General features: G+C 34.8%; 1 protein-coding gene across 1 annotated transcript; it reads left to right on the top strand.

Annotated features, from left to right (window-relative positions):
* Positions 1-723: 723 nt before the first annotated feature.
* On the top strand, positions 724-23080 carry LOC126718651 (phospholipid-transporting ATPase 3). Its single transcript, XM_050420965.1, has 27 exons — positions 724-1136; positions 2733-2798; positions 4008-4069; positions 4879-4960; positions 5141-5251; positions 6228-6305; positions 6521-6617; positions 7613-7719; positions 8525-8590; positions 9712-9833; positions 9966-10050; positions 10154-10231; positions 10377-10493; positions 10796-10942; positions 11026-11130; positions 15188-15330; positions 16027-16128; positions 16217-16280; positions 16371-16583; positions 17514-17679; positions 17803-17882; positions 17981-18220; positions 19941-20162; positions 20374-20541; positions 20730-21092; positions 21198-21304; positions 22542-23080. Exons 1-27 carry the CDS (start codon positions 930-932, stop codon positions 22846-22848), a joined length of 3705 nt encoding a protein of 1234 aa, XP_050276922.1. The 5' UTR covers positions 724-929; the 3' UTR covers positions 22849-23080.
* The last annotated feature ends 99 nt before the right edge of the window (positions 23081-23179 follow it).

Below are 23179 nucleotides of genomic sequence, written 5' to 3'. Positions count from 1 at the left end.
TCTTAATATTCAGTCATGTGACTTTTTTATTATAAGATACTCCCTCTGTCCCATTTTGTTTGTCCTATTTGAAAAGTCAAATTTTTTAAGGGAACATCATTTATTATCTTGTCTACCTTTTAAAAATGTATAAGTTTTCAAAACTACCCTTAAATAAATTTATCAAAAAATTGAATTATTAATAAAATAGGGGTTTAAAAGGAACATTAGTAAATTAATGACTTTTATTTCTAGAAACAGGACAATATTTTGGGACATCCCAAAATAGAATAGAGGACAAACAAAGTGGGACGGAGGGAGTATAAATGTATTTTTAGTTAAGTACAACCATATAGCTGAATTGTAAGAGGGAACCTAAATAACAACAATTAAGTACTGAAGTTTTGTCCATTTTTATAATAGGTTCGGAGAAATTTTCTACAAATAAGTTTGGAAAATGTTCGGGCCAGTTTAATATGTGTGTTTAAATAACAGTTTTCAGTTTTTTTGAAAATATGTATAGGTGAAAAAGTATATAGAAATACGTGTAATGTTTAAAAACTGAAAACATGTGTTTATTTATATATATATATATATATATATATATATGGACACACACACAAATGAGCCCAAAAATTAAAAAAAGGGAAAACTCGGAACACACGCAAAGGGATCGCGCGTAAAGCAGAAAAAAAAGCTAGCGAAGTTTAATAAAGAAAAGTAAAAAAAGGAAAATGGAAAAAAAAAAAAAATGGAAGCGGAGAGAAGTGGGGTGGGAGGTCGTTGAATGCGTACACACACTTCTCTCTGTTTCAACTTCCCCCGTACCAGCCAGCGAGACTCTCTTTTTAGTTTTTTCGACAGTTAAAACGGCCATTCCCAACCAGAAAGATTGATTTGATTTTTATTATTATATTATAAATATCAGATCGAAAAGAAAAAAAAGGAATATGAGTGGGTGGGACTGGGATAGGGTTAGGGTATCGAGATTGGGAACCAGAATGGGTCGAAATCGCAATAACTATTCTACGCTCAACGAGCGCGTTCGTTCCACTCGAACGACGACGGTTCGACTCGGCCACGTCACGCCTCAGGCTCCTGGTCACCGCACCATCTACTGCAACGATCGCGAGGCCAATCAACCCGTCAGATTCAAGGTTTGGAGAATCCTCTCTTATTTTTTTGAATTCGCCTTTGCTTGGTTCCTGAGAAAATTTGAAGGAAGGTAGAAAGTTTATATGGTTGATGAATATGTATTTCTCTTTTTTAGCTATGAAGAATTGTTGAATTTGATTGCGTTATTGCTTACATGGATTTTGATGATGGATAAAATTAGGATTCGAACTTTGGGGGGCCTAAGTGTAAAGATTTTATTTATTTATTATGCAAATTAGTTTTAACAAAAGATGAACATTGAAAATGCTAAAGTTGCTACTGATTTCATTGATTGGTACTGCATCAATAACATAATAAAATTATGTGGCTTTTTTATTTTTAATTGGTACTTTTGACTAATTTTTGATTTTTGAGGGGCCAAGTATAAATTTTTGGGATTGAAATTTTAAAATTGTAGGTATAGATATCTAATATTTGTAAATCAAGGGGGGCTGGGGCCACGGCCTGGTTTTTAGCTATAGTTCTGTCATTGGATACGGTGACTTTGATATATTAATTAGATATGGAGTTGATGTTGAAACTTGTACATGTTTAACTGGAAGTGCATTGATTAAGAGGCATGGTGTTGGTTGAAGATTAGATTGTAACTCCTTGTGGGTGCTTGTGCTATGCAACAGAAACTTCTATATACAGACATACGTATACACTAGCACTAACATATAAGCAATACAGCCAAAAGCAGAACAGAAAAGAATGAATGAATGAACAGTAGGCCTTTGTAGAAAATTGCCCTGTGGACTTACATGGTTTAACCCATTGTTGGGGAGGAGGGTTTTAGGGTGGGGAGTGAGTACCCATTTCGCAGCCTTTTTGATATACGAATTTCCATAGGTGAGTTGACGATATTGGGAAATTTTTTATTTATGGTGTGGTTAGTTTAGAGGAGGAAGACATGAAAGAAGGGGGTAGTTTAGTGTAAAAAGCTTTGTATGCTTTTATGATGAATAAGTGCAGTTCACTAAAAAACAAAATAAGCGTATACATGCAGTATACAATGAGAAAAAGAAAGCAAGAAAGAAAAGAGATATGTATCGTGACAAGATCAAGCACCAATGAATCAACGGTAGGGGCATAAAGAAACTAGGAACTCCATAAGAGAAAACAAGGATAGAGTAAAATACTGTGATGCCCACTCGAAGAGAGTCTTTTTCTTTTTTTGATAGGCAAATCATGTTATCGACTAGTTTTGATACATTGATAGTTGGTGGTGTGGTTGGGGGATTTGAACCTTAGATGTCTCCATTGGAAACATCAGAAGGTGCTAAAATCAGTTGAGTTACAAGTCTAGAATTGTTAAATATCTATCATTTACCACAGGCAGTCATGTGAAGTCAAGAGGCCGATATTAAGCCACTGTACATAAGTATAACATAGAAAAGAAATATAAATCTGCTGTCTTGTGCAGCCAAAGGCCTATTTTTGAATCTTGAATTCAATTAGTATTTTGCATGGATGAGAATGTTTGTATATGGAAATTGGGAATTTCTGCACTTCTGTTGATGTTGTATTACATGTGGCTTGCATCTGGTTCCAATAAATTTTCTTTCATTTTGATTTGTATGTATCAATTATGTCAGGGAAATTCTATATCAACAACGAAGTTCAACTTTTTTACTTTTCTACCGAAAGGACTGTTTGAACAGGTAAATTACTTTCGAGCATACTGGCAATAACATGGGTAAATTGATTGTTATGTTAAACTCTTACCTCGATGTTAGTTTATGATTGAAGGTGGCGGTTATGCGTGGTAATTTCTGAACCAATTTATGCTAAAACTTGAAGTTCAACCTAATATTTTTCTCAACACACCTATGACCTATCAAGGGGTTGGTTTGGTGTTGAGGTATTAGAAGGCACAAGTGGAGATGCATAGAACTGGTTATTCTATTTCTTGGTAACGTGGAAATGGGGAATATGAATTCTTTTGGAAGGGAATTGTCTATATAAAAGTGCTTCATTATACTCAAATTCGCAAAATTAATGGAAAAATGAGCTTTTTGGGTTTTGAGGTGATTATGCCTTTAAGTGTTCTTCTCTCTCTTCTCCATTTGCACATTGATACTGTTCAAGTGTCTGTGCAACACAGCCCTTAATGGTAACAAATTTTTCTATTTTCCTTCTTCTGTATAACCCAAAATCAAGCCCTTCTCCATACATATCAAAACCCTTTAATCTCACATACTTTCTCCATCAAATAGCCTATGAAACAATAGGTAAAGTTCTCAAACAAAGCTGCTCTCCAGAATTTTTATTAACTTATTTGATTTAAAAGATGGTGCTATTGTCCTTTCTCTTCAAAATGCTATTCAATTTTGTAGCCTTAATCTTTTTCTAAATTCTTAACCCCAGATCCTTAATTTTCCTAAACCCAGGCCCACCACAAGCAAACATGGATAGATTTCTCTACTCGGTCCTACTTCAAATGTATTTTAAGCTTACAAATGAATAACATTAGTAGTCTGACACAATGTTAAATATTTACTCGTTTGTTGATCACTGCGCTAAAAGAAATGATAGGGCACCTCACCTGGAAACTCTTTTTTCAATTAAAAAAAAAAAATTATGAACCCTTGCTTGTCTTTTTATTAAGAATTAGTAAATGGAGTCCAGAAAATTCTTCAATAAAATGGCTTAGGTTAATTTAAACTATGCAAGCTTAGTACTTGACTTTGATACCATGAATTTAATGCTGAATTTTGGAGTTGGGTTTAGGAAATTAATATTATTTTTTATAGTGATAAGTTATGGTTAATCGTATCTAACTAATGGGTTATGGTTGGTTCATTGCCACCTTTCCTGTGATTTTATTTTGGTTATGTTCCTGAGAAATTTTTTTTTCTTACACTGGACAGTTCAGGCGGGTGGCTAACCTCTACTTTCTTTCAATCTCAATTTTATCAGCAACAAGTATCAGGTATGTTAGTTTAAGCTTGTCTTGAACTTATACTCAGTTGGCTGGCTTCCAAATTTACCTGCATTCGACTCTTCATAAAGTAATGTTATATATTTACTAGTTAAGATGTATTTCATGTGTGCCCTATTAATCTTAGATAATTTACTATATTGCCTGTGAGAGTTATTAGATCTTAAACATAATAAAAAAACTAAGATCTTATCCTAACAAATTTGGTTGTGCTCTATGAATTCTTTATAGAGCTGCCCCCAATTAGATCCTGACCTTTATTTTTTATACAGTTACTATGTAACCAAACTAATAAATTGTAAAAATTCTTTCTAGACTTGGGGCTGTCTGGTGCTTTTGAAGAATTTAGCTTTTCATTTTTGAAGTGGGAGATTACATTCACCCCAATATTTTGAATTGAACTTCTACAATATATTTGGAATGCTGCTTCTGGTTTCACTGAAAGCCATTCTTCCTTACTAGGATGCTTAGTATGAAGTTTTGTGTAATGCTGAGACATTTAACTGTTGAAAACTACCTTTGGGCTATTTTTAATCTTACAAAAAAGTGATGTCTAATATGTTGAATATATGATTCATTTTTTATGTTTATTATCATTTGTTGAAACCTGTTTTCATGTTGGGATTCATTCCCTTTCTGTGTTTTTTTACAAGCCTTGCTTTTTGCTTTTTTGTCTTCTTTCCACATGGCATAATGATCAAAATAATACTAAATAACTTTTCTAGGGTCATGAGATCTATCCTACCGATATGTGATTTTTTTGTGAATCTGGATATCTAAGTATTATTTTGATCATGCAGTCCTGTATCTCCAATAACGAATGTGGTCCCTTTGAGTCTGGTGCTTTTTGTCTCTCTAGTTAAAGAAGCATTTGAGGATTGGGTGAGTACTGCAGTCTTTGCTCATTGTGGCATGCACTCTTTTGTATTCATTTATTTATTTGGCTTGGGCTTCTTTAAAGAAACTTTGTTATCTTCCTTTTGTTATCTGCTTTGGAGTATAATTGTAGGACCAGGCTCAGTTCCTTATTTTTTGATTATTCCCCTTAATCATGTATAACAGAAGCGTCTTCAGAATGACATGTCAATAAATAACAATCTTATAGAGGTCTTGCTAGATCAAAAGTGGGAGCCTCTTCCCTGGAAGAAGTTGCAGGTTGGGGACATTGTCAGGGTGAGTATTCTACATTTTTGTGTTTTTTGCAATGACATGTATTTGTGTTTTATATGTTAAGATTGAGTTTTGATACTTGTGTAAAATCATAAATTTTTGAAATATATCATCCTTAAGATAAATTATGGCAGTTATGTTTGTCATTTCTGTGGACTGTAGCATTATTACAAGTATGCAAATTATGTCATTTAGTTTGTGACGTTCTCTCATTTTCTGAGCCAGATTTTTTGTGGTCAAGTGTTAACCAACTGTGCTGCCTATTATTTCATGCTTGTAATATTACCAGGTTGCATAGTGCATGTTGAGTGTCCTATTCACCTCTTCCTCTCTCATATCCTGCAAATAGCTTTGTCCCCCGATTTTAATGTATAAATATATATTTTTTTTGATAAGTAATTTTGATGTATAAATCTATATATGGTATGTATGAATATATCACCCATTACCATGTCCATTGGTTGAGCTGTGCCAACTAGTAATTGTGGCACTTAAATCTGATTTGCCTTTTTGTCATTTCTCATTAGGATGGATTTTCTTTTGCCTGGTAGGGGTTTTCTGGATTTTCTTTTGCAGCTCTAGTCTTGATGAGTTAGTTGTCAGACTGGTTCTCAAAAATTTACTTTTTGGACGATAACAAATATTTCATATTGATGATGCGTGTGCTATTCTTTTGTTGTGCGAATAGCTGTGCAAAATTGGTTTAATTGTTCTGCTTCCTGCTTGGTTCAATTTCTATGTGGCTAGTTAAAGTTGTGAGGACTTGGAGTTGGGCAGTAGAACACTTCTCAAGTAATTCCTACATGATTTTTGTATAATACTTACGTTTCAAGAGTTGTAGATTGTCTTTCAGCTGTTCAAATGCTCTACTTGTTGATATTGATGCTGTCGTTATTATTAGCAATGTCATAATTTTCTATTAACAACACAAGAATTATGTCAGAGGCATCTTTATGATGTGAATTTTGCATGGTTGCAGGTTAAGCAGGACGGATTCTTTCCTGCAGATTTGCTTTTTCTTGCTAGTACAAACTCAGATGGTGTCTGCTATATTGAGGTGTTTTTATTTTTTATTTTATTTTATATTTTTCTTATTTTTTAAATGTAACTATTATCATGATTTTTCTAGAAGATTGAAGAATGTTTGATTTTTCTTATTTATAATTTTGTAACTTTATCACCTTCCCCACTATATACCTATATAAAAAAATATATTTCCTTAACATTTATCTCTTCTTTTTTTCCTTAATTTGTTTTTATTGTTGGCTGCAGACTGCAAATTTAGATGGGGAAACAAATTTGAAAATTAGGAAGGCATTGGAAAGGACCTGGGATTTCTTGAGTCCTGAGAAAGCATCTGAATTCAAAGGTTTAGCTTTTTTGTTGCTCCATTTGTTTGTCACAAATGTTGTTGACCAGCTGTTATGCAGTCGTTTACAAATGGGAAGTGTTAATTAAAAATGAAACTGGGAATACAGCACTAGGAAAGTAACTAGAAACAAAAGCTGGGCAAACATAAGTGAGGGGGACAAGCTCATAGGAAATGTTGAATCAGTGTTTGAGAAAGTGCATGTTTTCCCCACTTATTACAACCATACACCTAAGAGAATGGCTGTAAATTACCAGTGGTACAAAAAATGTTTTTTTACTAGGTCTGCAATTGAACAGACCATGTATGAGATGTTTGAGCTTTGATAATTTACTATTTGTCCCAAAAGTTTAAACTATTAGGAAATTATGAACTTAATCATTTAACCATTATTTTAACACCCTCACACATGCGTGTCCAGGCTCCTCCTTAATTAGTGGGGCCCAACATGTGGAGACCTTGTTCGAACTCATGATCACCTATTCTGATACTATGATAGATTAACACTTGTCCCAAAAACTTAAGGCCTACATTGAATGGGATTAAGTTAGGAATAGAAATTCATATTACTAGCAATATTAGATGTCGTAATGGAATAATTATTTCTATTCATATGTTTGGTTGTAAAATTGGAATAAAATTCCAGATCTGTATTTCAAGTTTTATTTCTGAAATATCTTATTTATACAATTATATTTACACTTGCCATGGGACTAAATTATCCTAGAAATTGATATATAATATATAAACTTAACGTCATTCCCTGTTTTTTCAAGTCAATATGCTTATCAAACTAAACTCCAGATCTCTTGCTTGTTTCAATCCTGACAAGCTTTTATTCTGGGCTATTTCTCTATGTATACTTCCTGTGAACTTGGGTTTTGCCCCTGCCTCTTTTGACATTTTTAATATGTTTTATCATTTATAACACCCCCCACCCAAAAAAAAAAAAAAAAAAAAAAAAAATCTGAAAATCATTCCTTTCCTTATTGCAGGTGAAGTGCAGTGCGAGCAACCAAACAATTCATTGTACACTTTCACTGGCAATCTCTTATTTCAAAAGCAAACATTGCCTCTCTCTCCAAACCAAATCTTGTTGCGAGTATGACATTGAGTTTTCCTCCTCATGCATTTGCACTTTATGTTTGTTTGATTTTCATCCTTGTGTTTCTAGTAGTTCAGTCTTTGCCATTAAATTTGTTCTTGCTGCCCTTGACTATCTGCTAAGAGTCTTTTGCACTCCAATCTTTTATTGATCTTGGTGGTGTAAATGAAATGTTTTCTGAGTTGGACCAATTACCAGTTTATGTGTTATTCAGAATCCCTTTATCAGTTTAATTATGATCATGGTGAATTGGCATCATATGTGTAAGTGCAGTGGGAGAGAGTTGACCATTGGTCTCTTGTATTTGATGTATTTTGAGTTCAATAGGTGATGCTGAAGAAGTTTGTTGATGTGTAACTTGCTGCAAAGGTTGACTAGGAAGATGAAGGAATGGTTTCATTTGGAATGCGGCTTCTTTCTGTCTAATGTGTATTATTTGGACAGAGAGTGGAAACATCATACACTTAGCAGTGTAGCATTGCCTATTTTTGTAATTAAATTGTTATCCCCACCCTCCTTGTATGAGCAAATACTTATGCAACACCCACATTTCCTCTCTTCTAGATTTTGTTGATTTTTTAGATAATAAATTGTAATTTTTGGGGAAGTATGTATGTGCTGCATAGTTTACATTGATATCTCTTTTATTAATAAATTTTTTTAGTACCTAGAAGGAAAGAATCCTTTTTTTGACTGTCTTTTTTAATATTTTATTATTTGGTCAATGTTGATTTCAATGTTTGCTCTCCATTGGTGAAACTTAGCTGGCTTTTGCTCATTGGCACTTCTAAATTGTTTCCAGGGGTGCAGTCTCAGGAATACGGAGTACATTGTTGGGGCTGTTGTTTTTACAGGACATGAAACAAAGGTTTGATATCATGAACTGCACTGCTATATACTCAAAACCTATTTTCCTCTCTTTGGCCCGCCCCCATGCTTGGAAACATGGAGAAACATAAAAAATGGAAAATCTTAAAATAGGACATGGGTAGACATGATTATGTTTTCATGAGTATATTGCTTGTGATGTCTGTGTTTCTTATGCATGTGATCTGAATATCATCACATGTAATTTCTAAGATATTCAACTAGAAAAAAAAGGTTGGTGGAAAATGTGCAGCTCAAAGTGGAGGTCTCTCTCTCTCTCTCTCTCTCCACACGCACACACACATTTGTGTGTGGTCTAACAACATTCTCATAATGAGATCAATGGAAATCCAGAATTTCTATGTGTTCACAAACCCCTTGCTTTTCTAATTTACCACCAAATGCCCTACTTTAAAATATAGAAATTACACAAAATGATCTTTTCTTGTCTTTGGATGTGTCCTTTGTTTTATTTTGAACATGTACAGCATGTCAGACATTTTGAGGCATAACTAATGCATGCCAATTTCCTGTGTCAGATGTGTTGAAAACATATCCAATACTTGCCAATAACCAACATGTATCATACATGGTGACACTTCAGCAAAGGCCTTTCTATGCTTCTTAGGTTCAATGTTATGATGTGTTCTGTTATGTTGATGCATCAACTTTCTTGTTTATGCTCTTCCCTCCACTTCTAACTCAATGGTTTATAATTAACCTAAAAAAAAAAATTTCTTGGTTCTGGTTATTTTTATTATTTATTTATTTATTTTTTGTAAATATTACAAGCACTTATAAAACATTTTAGGGAATTATCAGAAGGAAGAAAAAAATCTTGGAAAGTCTTGATCCACTAAGTTGTTTCTTTTTGCAACTGATGGAGGATATTAGTTTCATAAATATTTTTTGCTATATGGGTTATGTCCTTTTTATTTTTTGGTATCTGCCCCATTATGTCATTTGTCTCTACTGTCTTTTCTTGATAAGTAAGAAAAATGTATATTAAAAAAACTGCTTTATGCAAAGAAGCACAAAGCATATCAAAGATTACAAAAAAGAGAGAAAAGCAAACACGGATGAATGCCAATGATGTTAATGGATGTTTGGATTTAATTGCAGGTTATGATGAATGCCAATGATGTTCCTTCCAAAAGAAGTACATTAGAGAGAAAACTTGACAAACTCATTCTCATGCTTTTTGGTGTTCTATTTACTATGTGTCTGATTGGAGCCATAGGCAGGTTTGACTATTAAGCTTGCCAGTCTGTACTATATATTTCACCATGTTTGTGAGTTTTTTAGTAATTTAAATTGTTCACATTACTTCGGAGTTTTCCCATGTTGTGATGTTTATGGCTTCATGAAATTTTCAGTGGTATATTCATAGACCGCAAGTACTATTACTTATCTCTTGGTAAAAGTGTGGATGATCAGTTCAATCCTGGCAACCGACTCTTGGTATTGTATTATTGCTACAATGAGCTGAATAATATGGATTGAGATCATGTTGTTTTATTCCTCTTAATTTTTCCTCATCTGATTCTACTTATTGGTTTTTCAGGTTGCTGTTCTGACTATGTTTACGCTGATTACTTTGTACTCAACCATTATCCCCATTTCTCTTTATGTTTCCATTGAGGTAGGTTCCTTAGTGCATTATTATCTGTGTGCTGAATAAAGTAAAAGGTCTTGATAAGAAAGTGGTCCTATTCAACAGCTGCACATTGCTAACATCAGGAAATGGAATATAAAATTCTTTATTATTTTTGTGAATGCTGTTTCAGATGGTCAAATTTATTCAGTCCACTCAATACATCAACAAGGACTTACATATGTACCACAGTGAAACCAACACTCCAGCATTGGCTCGGACTTCCAATTTGAATGAGGAACTGGGACAGGTAAGTTGCTGTCATATCGATGATGAGTGAGTTGCAATGTGGTGGTGGTGTTGATTATTTTATTTTATATTTTTATATTATTATTATTTTATATTTTTTTACTTTAAATTACCAAACAAAAGAAAATTCAATTTCTACACTTGTTGTCATCTTCTTCATCATTAAAAGTTAATTCTGTTACACTTCTTTAGGAATTATATTGCTGTTGCCTGTACTGAGTTGCTACTTTTTTAATATACTTAATCAAAGATGATTTTCAAAGGTGTTAGTTATATTGTTCTGAATTGTTCCTTTGTCATCAGGTGGAATACATCTTTTCTGATAAAACTGGAACTTTAACAAGAAATTTAATGGAGTTCTTTAAGTGTTCAATTGGAGGAGAGGTGTATGGAACTGGCATCACTGAAATAGAGAAGGGAATAGCACAGAGGAATGGCATAAAATTGGAGGTATACATTGCTGTCATTTTATGGAGATGGACATGATTCCTGTTTTAACTAAAGATAACTTCGATTTTATTAAATTGTCACAGGATCGGAAATCAGCCAATGCAGTGCATGAGAAGGGTTTTAATTTTGATGATGCTAGGCTTATGCGAGGAGCTTGGAGAAATGAGCCTAATCCTGATACTTGCAAGGTAGATTGTTTAATCTAAAATTGCACTGTATGCAATATATTTTCCATATGTTAATGTGGAGCGAATAATTACAGTCAGGCTTTGTTTCTTAGCATGCTTTCTATTATGAGACTTGTTTTTGGTCAAACTGTTGGTGCTTGTACTAGGGCATTGATCTTTTTTTATCTTGATTGCCTCTCATATTACCTTCATCAATTCTTATATATGTTCTATGTGTCTTTTAAGAGTTTCTGACAGTTGCTGTAAGAAGGGGGGAATGCCTTGCTGGCTTAACATGGCTGGGCTGAAGAACTATTTCCAATGGTTCTGATATACAGATAGATTTCTTTTTTTGCAGGATAAGATTTTTCTACCAGTTATGATGTATTGATTCTATTGCTTAGTGAATCTTTAAGCAGCATGGTTGGGAGGACTATGCTCAGTTTATGATTCTGAGTTGTGACTTTTACTTTTTTAGAATATATATTGGAACATATATTTTTTTGGCCATTGATGGAACAGTCCTCAAATCTGTCCTAGTTACTGAAACTAGGTTAAGATAGCCTTGGTGCTTGTCATATATGATATATTCTACACAGACAGGAAGGTCTGTACACTTGTAATTTGAAAGTTCACTTGATGAATTAATCAATATGATCTGCTCTTGGGCACTAGCGTAAATTGTTTAGCCTGTCAGGGATGAATGTTCCTGAATTACCCAGCATTTAGGGGTGGCAATTAGGTGGGTTGGGTGGGTTTTGAGTTGGGTCATAAATGAGTTGGGTATATAATTACTCATTTTACCCACTTATTACCCGTTAAGTAAATTTTAAATACCCACCCTGCCCATTTAATTTAAGTGGGACCTAATCCACCCATTCAACCATTATTATATTGGTGCACATATTTACAAGCACCAATTCCAGCAAAAATTAAAAAACAAACAAACCCCAAAAGGCAAAAACTACTTCACGATGAAGCTTGCAGTGATGAAGAAATTGCACGAGAGAGCAAGATCATTCCCTTGTGCTAGCTCGACGACGTTGTTTCCAGACTCGGAATGGTCATTGTCTACACCATAGTTGAGAACAAAAGGAATCCAAAGGCAAAACCAAACCCTAGCTTCCACCATTGGCTCTATCATACCCTCACTGGGAGGAGCATTGAAAATGGAATTCAAATCTGCTGCTTATTCTTATAGTTGTTGTTGCTGTGATACTGACTTGCCGACTTAGGGTGAGGAGCTTGGAGTTAGAAACGAGTTGGATCTCGGGGAATGATTTCAATTTTTGATTCAGATTGATAAATTAGGGTAAAAATGTTTTTGATTTTGATTTGATTTGTTTTTGTTGGTGCTTGAGTAAGGTATAGCTGTGACCTGTGAGCGAGTTTCTATAATTTTCTCAGATTGGGAAGAGAGAGAGAGAGAGAGAGAGAGAGAGAGAGAGAGAGAGAGAGAGGGGGGGTTTACGATCTTAGGATTTATTTAGTGGCTGGGAAAATTGGAGAAAAGACTAAGAAAATCAACCAGAGAGGGTCAGTAGTTTGTGTTAGGGTTTAGATTTATTTATTTATTTATTTTTTTAACATTAAAAATTAGATTTTAGGATAGGTTTTTAAAAAATGAAAAAAAGAAAAAGATAGGTTACCCAGCGGGTTTACCCATTAATACTCAAATTAGAAACCCAATAATATTTACCCATTTAACCCATTACTTTAAATGGGTGAGTAAGGATTTACTTAAAAAATGCGGGTCATGGGCAGGTTAATGGGTTTTGGGTGTTTTCTGACCCCTACCTGGCAATTGTTTCTGGTGGGTGGGGTCAATTGCCTATTGGTTTTACTGGCTAGAGGTGAGTAAAGGATCTTCTTCAAAAAGGTTCCCACATTATCAAAACAGGGGGGGGGGGGGGGGGGAATTTTTTTATATGATAGAATAATTTTTTCCCAAATTTTTTGCTATGTTGTCATATCTGCTTACTCTGCATTGTCAGGGAATTCCATGGTTTTTTTTTCCTCGTTTTCTCTTGGTGAGCTTAAAACTTTTTAGCAGCGAAGTTTATTGTTGGGTAGTTTTGGGTGTCTTTGGGATCTTGTTTAATTATATAACTTCTATTAATCAGGATTTTCATTTCTGTTATGGATTCTTACTCTAATGTAATGGGTAAGAATGAATGTTGAAAATGCTGTTCACACTTTATCAAGAATAGTGCTGGCGTTTTTGTTAGGATCTAGTAGCGTTTAGCTGTTAATTGAGTAAGAACCTTTAATTTGCCTATAATTAGGGCTGTACACAGCACAGTGCAGCCGGTTTGTGTGGCCACTTCTGCACTGCATCTGACCTTTTGGTTTCCTAAAAACCCAAGCTGCTGCTGCTCCTGAGGAACGGTTCTCTGGCAACATCGGTAGTTCCAGTTGGCGTGGTGGTTGGTTTCCACCTAGTCCGTCACACAGAGAGAGAGAGATCTGAAACTTAAATCACAATCAAACCCAGAAAACTCTAAGGATTCAAACCACAAGTCAAAACTTTGTGTTGTGGGTGGGGGTGGAAATCTTAGATCTGACTTGAGGGGTAGAAATCTTAAGTTGAAATATATATAGATGTATATATATAAGCAAATTGGTTTGGTTCAGTGTTTGTTGGAATCCAAAAACCTTCGCCGACAACTGTACCAGCAGACTTTGATACTTGAAAATTGCTTCCGACCACCGTGCCTGGCACCTGCGATGGAGGCTTGAGGTGGGCGGTCAGTTTGGCTCTGGCTGGTTCCTACGGTGGCAGGCAGTGCCTGTACAGCCCTACCTGTAACCTGTGCAATGCACGGGTACTTTTCTTCATTATTCATCTTTAAATATTTAAGGGATTGGTTGTTTGCTTTGCAAAATAAATCTTTCCCTTCTTTTATTGTTTTCCTAGACTCTTGCAATTTTTGTATTTGATTTCCTTTCCCTTGTTCACTTCCGGTGCACTTGGGTGTTCCTTTTTTTTTTTCAATATATCTTATTACTTATCAAAAAAAAAAATAATTTTGAAATGTATGACTTTATTTAAATGTAAACTGAAGTACAAACATCCCATTTGTTGATAATCTTCTCATGACCTATCTTTTTAAAAAAAAAAAAAAAAAATTCTCTCCTTGGCAATAAAATGAAGAGAACAATAAGTATCAGACAAAATTGAAAATAAGATTTTAACTTGTAATGATTTATAGGGAGAAAAAAAAAAAAAAAAAAAAAATCACGGTGCTATTGTTATAACTTAAAAAAATGAAAATCTTTCTTACTTCCAAACCAACTTAAACACAAAGGAAACCTATTTCATTCTTTCCTATTTTCAATTTGATTTCAAAATCAATCACTTGCCAAACTTATTTATATATTATAATAGTAATACTAAGAATAAACTATTAGGGGATCAAATATTCCTTGAATTTGTTGAAATGGGTTTTGAAGTAGCCGCCAATTTTTTTTAATCCCTCTCAATTGTTTAAAATTTAAATTTGATAGTCAAAGAAAAAAAATATCAAACAATATGTCCACAGAAAATCTTTTAGTTGTTGTTATCTCTTCTAGTTAAACCTGTTACTCTTTTAGTTGTAACTGCTGAGATTGCAAGACGACCTGAGTGGTGGCTCTTGAATTAGACATTGAATTTGTCGAAATGGATTTTGAAGTAGCCTTTTTAAAAAAAAAAAAAATTCCTCCCACTTGTTTTAATTTATTAATAAATTAGTGAAAGGAAGTATGTATGAGAATATCTCTACACCAAATATTTTAGTTGTAGTTACCTATTTAAATTACGCTTGTTAGTCTTTTAGTTGTAATTGCCTACTCTAATCATACCAATTGTATGTAATTCCTTTTTATCAATTGCAATTCCTTTTTATTAGAAGGTATACCACTTGGCCTAACTTGAGGCACTCTATGGTTTTCAAAATTGAACATTCTCTCAACTTTTGCTTTGATATACTGCTGTGTTTGGTGTTTAGGCTTATACACGTCATGAAACAGGTATAATCTTTTAATATAATTTTTTAACTACAATTCGTTTTGAGTATAGTATTTGTTCTTTTAATAGGAATTTTTCAGATGCCTTGCTATATGTCATACTGTACTCCCTGAGGGTGAAGAAAGCCCAGAAAAAATCACATATCAAGCCGCATCCCCTGATGAGGCTGCTTTGGTTACTGCTGCAAAGAACTTTGGTTTCTTCTTTTACAGGTTTGTACTTGCCATTCTATCTATCAAAAAAAGTTTGTACTTGCCATTCTCTCCCATGCCTTGTTGAAGAATGGGATTATTTATTTATTTATTTTTTTCTGACTTAAGTTTTCTGCCTTGATACCATATTTTTTAGCCTTGATACCATATTGTTTAAGGGTCACATTAACAGGTGTCCTTAGGGCAATTGTTAATAAACCATTTTAGGAAAGTTTTGACACCACTTTCGTGGGAAATATATAATGCCGTAAAAAAAAAAATTGCTTTATCATTTTCCCATAAAATGTTTCTAAAAATAGTTTTTAAACCAATGCTTTTAGGACATCCGTTAACTTTTCCCATTATTTAATACCATAAAGTGACAAATCCTAATTAATCTGACACCATTGGTTTGTGTATCATCTGCAACCCCATTGGGGTTGGAGTAGCTACTGCCAGATGGCTTTTTAGGACTTTGGAATCGTTTCATTGAGCACTAAGTTAAGTTGAGTGTGGGTCACAAGAAATAGTCTTAAACCTTTACAGACTATATTTTTATACATAAACCCAACTTTAAATGTTTCAATATGGCTATGAGTAGTCTTAGAGAGCTGCTGTCATTCCAGGATATCCAGCCCCTTTTTCTTTTAATACAAGTAGTAAGTTTTATTCCAGGTATCCAGCTTGTTTTGAGGCTAATGATTTTCTCATTCTCAGGCGTACACCTACCATGATATATGTTCGTGAATCTAATGTTGAGAAGATGGGTAAAATCCAAGATGTGTCTTATGAGATTTTGAATGTCCTTGAGTTCAATAGGTGGGTATACATTTTTTTTTTTTTGAGTCATTTATCTTCTTTTATAAGTTCAGGGTTCACCTTTCTAACATCAGTTGCTTGTAATTAGTACACGGAAGCGTCAGTCTGTTGTATGTCGTTATCCAGATGGTCGGCTTGTGTTGTACTGTAAGGTAATAGTTTTGCAAGGCTTCTAAAAAGTATGAACATTGCTTGTCTGTTGGAAAAGAAAATAACACTTGACTAGAATCCACTTTTGACAGGGTGCTGATTCTGTAATATTTGAGAGATTGGCTTCTGTCATTGATGATTTAAGGAGAGTTACAAGGGAACAACTGGAGCAATTTGGATCTTCTGGCTTACGTACACTTTGCTTGGCCTATAGAGATTTAAGTCCTGATATGTATGAGAGCTGGAATGAGAAGTTTATCCAGGCTAAATCTTCTCTTCGAGATCGTGAGAAGAAGTTGGATGAGGTATATCCTCTGGGAAACATGTTTGTTAATTCACTGGAATTTGATTGCATTTCTCTGCTAAAACATAATTTCTTTTCTTTAATATTCTTTTTGAATGCTTCTCTTTATGCAGAAATTAATTATCACTTTTACGAATGACGTTATTTTATGTTCTGTTTTTGAATGATGCTGTATTACATATCCTGGATTACAATTGATCACTTAGCAAAATGTAAGCGGGAAGAAATGTCCCAAGAATGATTTTTCCAAGTCTTTATTTGGGTACTGATGTGTGATAGTCTCTGGAGTTCTATATGAACATGCTTGATTCGAAATCTGAACTGAGGGAATTGTCACAAGAATGATTTTTCCAACCCTTTATTTGTGGATATTAATCTGCTGGTATTTTTGAATACCTTTTTGTTTGTACGTGAAAGTGTGCCCCCTCCCCCCCCAAAAAAAAAAATCTTGTCACCTGGAAAATTTTGACACTGGTTTATTATTTATATATACTGTTGTGTGTTTCCCTGTCTCTTTTTCTTACAAAAAAATACACTTCTGTTGTGTGTGACATGCTGTAGACTCTTTATTTTTGAAATAAGATACCATTTAAGAGATCTAAAGAAACAGACTGGAAAACACTTGTTAAAATATGATTTGAGTTTTGTATAGCATATTTTACAGAACTTATGATCTCAATAGAAGTATGACTTAAGTTTGTTTTCTTGTATAAGGTTTTGATGATACATATTTGAAGTTTTTATATATTGTTTCATATTGATTAGTTTTAAATTTTGTGAATCAAGTGTTCTTACACGAGCATGATGTTAGTGGCTTTTATACTTTGTTAATTTCTGTGTTCCTTTGTTATTTTATTTTATTTTTAAATATGAAGCAATTAATACTTTTTTTAAAAAGTAATTATTGAAATAAAACGTAAAACTTATGCAGGTGGCAGAACTTATAGAAAAGGATCTTATTTTGATTGGGTGCACTGCTATAGAAGACAAGCTTCAAGAAGGAGTTCCAGCTTGTATTGAGACTCTTTCTCGAGCTGGTATTAAGATTTGGGTATTGACAGGGGACAAGATGGAAACAGCAATAAACATAGCTTATGGTGAGTTGGTATAAAATGAGAGCTAGGACTGACTTCTCTCTCTCTCTAATTTTAACTATTTGTCATTTCCTTTTATGTGTCTGCAACAACTTAGAGTATTCTCTTTGTTTCTATCTGCTGTAGCCTGCAACTTAATTAACAATGACATGAAGCAGTTTATCATCAGTTCTGAAACTGATGCAATTAGAGAAGTTGAAGATAGGGTAAGTTGCCTTTTTTAACTAACAAGTTTTTACATGTATATAGGCTGGAAAGAGTTATATTTCGAGCTCATTTATTATTATTGAAATTTTGTTGTTAGGGTGACCAAGTGGAAATTGCACGCTTCATCAAAGAGGAAGTTAAGAAAGAGCTGAAGAAGTGCCTTGAGGAAGCACAGCACAGTCTTCGGACAGTTTCTGGACCAAAATTAGCACTTGTAATAGATGGAAAGTGTCTGATGTATGCATTAGACCCAACTTTACGAGTGATGCTGCTCAACTTGAGCTTGAATTGTACTTCAGTTGTTTGCTGCCGAGTTTCTCCTTTGCAGAAAGCACAGGTAAGATTTGTCATGGTAACTGAATTATTTCTTATATGAGCACCAAATGGGGCATGAAAAGGAATTGTTGTGAAGCTTTATGAATTTTCATTGCCATTGATATATAAGTTTGAGTGAGCTATTGATACATTGCAGAATACTTGACAAAGTTTTGCTTTCTGAATTTTCTTTGCCATTGATGTATAAGTTTGAGTGAGCTATTTTCTTTTCTTTGCTTGGCTTTGGTTTCTGTTTGAAATTTTTTTAAGTTGCATTCCATACCATGTCATGAGAGAAATGGGGTCGTCTTATGCAACTGTCCCATAAGAAAAGGTCCTGTCTCTGGATACTTGGATAAATGGATTGAAATTTTAATGCTGTTTTACTTGGACAAGCTATATTTGATTTGTTTTGTTTATTCAATCTCACTCTCTTGCATCCCCTTCCAAAGGACTTGTGCCTGGTCTGCCACTGAGGATGTGTAATCTTGATTCTCTGAAGTTCCTACTGGAACTCCACTGGAATTTGACCAATCTCACCCTCAATATAGCAATTAAGATCACACATTGTCAAAAAGAAAAAAAAAGCTTAATAAACTTTTCAATTGAAGGCCAACCTTTTTTATTCGTGATCAATGTGTTGTGGATATGGGCATTCATATTGATTCAATTACGATCTGTGAAGCACTGACGCGGCTGGGAGGGTGCCGCACCAGAGTCCGATGAAGGGTGCGGCCACCGACGCGGCTGCCTACGTGTCGGTGCCGTGTCTGAATTTTTTTTTTTTTTGGATTCATGCCACTCAGCTCCGATTCGTGCCGACTCGGCTTCGATTCGTGCCGAACCAGACTGATTTGGCCAGAATCAGGTCGTATCGGCTGGCGGCTGAAATTGACCGAAACGGCCGAAATTGATTGAAATGGCTGAAATCGGCCTTGAATCATGCATTGCACTAGCAAAAAACTGAAACCTAAGCCTTACCATTGAGTTGAAACCCACGACTGAATTCAGAGAGATAGCCATATTCATCAACACCACAGGAACCCCACAACAACACAACTGCTACTCTGTTGGCCTGTGACAAAGTGAGTTGCAATATAAAAGGACTTTGATTACCCCAAAATGCCCTTTGCTTTGTATTCTATTGGACCCCCTAGTTGCACCCAAAGTCATGTGGCTGTTTTGGTCATTTTACCTTGATGTGACACGTTGTGGTTGAGATGGGTACACATGGCAGATTCTCAGTGCATGATCTGATATTGTTGATACGTGGCATGGTTAGGTGAGAGTGTAGGACATTTCTTTTTTGTTTTGTGTTTCTGGCCTTCTTCTTTCTTTGTTTTGTGAATCTAATGTTTTTTCTAAGAATATTTTAATAGTAAAAATATATAGAAAATATAAATATAAATTTTTTTGATAATTTTTTAATCACCGCACCTCACCGCACCCGCACCCTACTTTTTCAAAAATTGCCAAGTCTCGCACCCGTACCCGAATCCAGAAATGCACCCGTGCTTCATAGATTACGATTGGCCAAACTCCTCACATTGGAGTTCCTTGAAAAATTGAGAGAATCTTGATCAGTTGTTTGACAAGTCTTGAGTTTTAAATTTAAGTCCATTTGGTTGGACCTTGTGCTTCTAAGCTTGATCTTTTCTTGTGAAGTAAAAGTAATGATTGCACATTTTTGCTTCTAAAAGCATAATGTAATTCTTATGGCACTAACCGATGGTGCCTAACAGGTAACAACTTTGGTCAAGAAAGGTGCTCGGAAAATTACACTGAGTATTGGTGATGGTGCCAATGATGTTAGCATGATTCAAGCTGCTCATATTGGCATTGGAATAAGTGGGATGGAAGGGATGCAAGCAGTGATGGCTAGTGATTTTGCAATAGCCCAGTTTCGCTTTCTTACGGATTTGCTTCTTGTGCATGGGCGGTGGTCTTATCTTAGATTATGCAAGGTATGGATTTTCTATAACTTCAAAACTTCGTTAATATTTGTGAATGATCCCTACTCAAATGGCTCCTCTTCCTTCTTTTTGGGAGGGTAGGGGATGAGATAGTAAGTTCAAGATCGGCTGAGTGCATGTGTAATTTACCAACTATTAAAAAATTAAAAAAAAGATTTAATATCTAATTTGAGGTTACTTATATATAATTTTTTCATTGCAGGTTGTGACATACTTCTTTTACAAGAATCTTACGTTCACATTGACTCAATTTTGGTTCACCTTTCATACTGGATTCTCTGGTCAGAGATTCTATGATGATTGGTTTCAGTCCCTGTATAATGTCATATTTACAGCTCTGCCTGTGATCATGGTTGGGCTTTTTGATAAGGTACTGTATTCTTTCAGACAACTGCAGCTCTGTTGATGCCAATGCAATTGGTTTGGTTCATCACTTATGTTAGGAAAACTTGTATCAGAAGGCCATTCCATATCTCAAATATAATTTACTAGGTGCACTGTATTTTTACTATTTTGTAGGGAAATGTTTTTTGATTATTTACTTTTGTTCTTTTCCAGGATGTCAGTGCAACCCTTTCTAAGAAGTACCCTGAACTGTATATGGAGGGAATAAGAAATGTCTTTTTTAAATGGAGGGTTGTGGCAGTATGGGCTTTTTTTTCTTTCTACCAATCTCTTGTCTTTTATTGCTTTGTGACCACTTCCAGTAAAGGTGCTAAAAGTTCATCAGGGAAGGTGTTTGGTCTCTGGGATGTCAGCACAATGACCTTCACATGTGTTGTAGTAACAGTCAACTTGCGACTTCTTCTGATGTGTAATTCGATTACTAGGTGGCATTACATTAGTGTTGGGGGAAGTATTTTAGCATGGTTTATTTTCATTTTTATTTATTCAGGAATTATGACCCCAATGGATCGACAGGTGGGTCTTTTTTTTTTTTTTTTTTTTTTTTTGTGGTATATTTCCTAAAATCCCTTTCAAATTATTTTAAATGCTAACTTCCTCCTTTTTTTTCATTCACTGCAGGAGAATGTTTATTTCGTCATATATGTCTTGATGAGTACATTATATTTTTATGTCACACTTCTTCTTGTTCCCATTGTTGCTCTTTTTGGTGACTTCATCTACCAAGGGTAAGAAATTGTTTTCTCAAAGCACTCCACAGCTTTTATAAATGGAAATGGTCATGAGTCTTTTTATGCATAATTAAGCTTGTCCCCATGCATGTTGTCATTGATCAAATTAACAACTTGGCTTTAGTCGTTTTAGGTAGGGTCAGGTTGAACTGACTAAAGCAGTAAAGCTTGTGACAATGTCATTATTGATATGGCTTATATGGTGGTTTGCTTAGTTAGCTATTCCATGATTAAAGAACACTTTAATAGCAATTGATTTTAATTTTCCTCTCTTTCATATTTCCCAAATTTTGTGTCAGTACTCTCTTAGGATACCCAATAGAAGGCTCCTGGTTGTATTAATCCGGATAGATTTCTTTGCTATTTAGGGTCTGTTTGGATACCGCTTATTTTGCTGAAAACTGAAAATTTATTACTGAAAACATTGTAGTAAAATATTTTTTAGAAAGCAAAACACTGTTCACGAACACTGTTCATGCGTTTTTAGGTGTTGGCTGGTCCATGAACAGTGCCATGGGACCAGCAAAAAAAAAAAGGCAAACGCAGAAACATTGGTAAGCAAACGCACGCTTAGTGTCCGTTTGGAATAGCTTATTTATCTAAAACTGAAAACTTTTTGCTTAAGCGTAAAAAAAAAGGTTAAAATATAAGCTGAATAGTATAGTGAGACTCATGAATAGTATTAAAAAGTGCAGTGAGACTTATGAATAGTAGCAAAAATAAGTTGAAAGTGGAGATAGGCTGAAAAAATTGGCTCATTCCAAATGCACACCTAGACTGGCTGATTTCAAGCTTGGAAGATAATTCAAGGGAGGATTGGCTTTGTCCAAAATTGGGCATACCCATATTTGCCACAATGTATTTAAATGGTGAAATAAACAGGCGTGTCTCCATGCATCAAAACATCTGATACTCACTAACGGTGTCAACCACTTGTTGTTCGTATTTTATGGTGAATACTTTTTCAATGTTCACAACTTCACACTTATTTTGGTATAATATGAAACTTAAGATCACAGACTTACATGCATATAGCATATATAGCTAAAGTTCTAGTTTCCATCCCATTTTGCACTTTGTGCGTGCTCTTGCATCCCTTCTGTAAACCCTTTTTCATATATATAAATACTTTGCATATGAACATCTTTATTTTTATGTTGCAGTTTCTGTGTTCATTTTGTTTAGCGTGTGTGCTTCGTTTGCCTCCATTAATTTTGGGATTATCTGGATACAGGATTCAAAGATGGTTCTTCCCCTATGATTATCAGATTGTTCAGGAAATTCACAGGCATGAGCCTGAAAGTGCTGGCCGGTCAGATTTGCTTGAGATTGAGAACCAACTTACTCCAGCTGAGGCAAGGAGATATGCCATATCTCTACTCCCACAAGAAAGATCAAAACACACGGGCTTTGCTTTTGACTCACCTGGGTATGAGTCGTTTTTTGCTGCACAGCTTGGTATATATGCCCCACAAAAGGCATGGGATGTTGCTCGAAGAGCCAGTATGAAATCTCGGCCAAAGACACCCCTTAAGAAATAGTTTGAAATGTTATTATTGTACAAAAGTTTTCATTTTGACAGTCAGCTATAGAATGTTTGTAAAATTAGCTTGTGCCATATATAGTACTGTTTTTTATTTTTATTTTTTGGGGGGTCCATTTTTTCCTTCACCCATAAATCTGTTCTCGTGGAAATACTGGTTATTAGAGTTGCTACAGATGTACATGTACTTGATCTAACAAATACAAATGAGCAATTTTTGGTCTGTTCAAGTTGATTTAGTTTCCAGCCTGATGTTGTATATTGATTGAAGAGGAAGTTTTGGTTTTATTATGTGCAGCAGTGGTGTCCCCTCTACCACAACCCCCCCC

This window comes from Quercus robur, chromosome 3 (assembly GCF_932294415.1).
Source record: "Quercus robur chromosome 3, dhQueRobu3.1, whole genome shotgun sequence".
Classification (NCBI taxonomy): domain Eukaryota; kingdom Viridiplantae; phylum Streptophyta; class Magnoliopsida; order Fagales; family Fagaceae; genus Quercus; species Quercus robur.
Note: the sequence above shows the minus strand (reverse complement) of the source record. Positions and strands in the feature narration are given on the sequence as shown.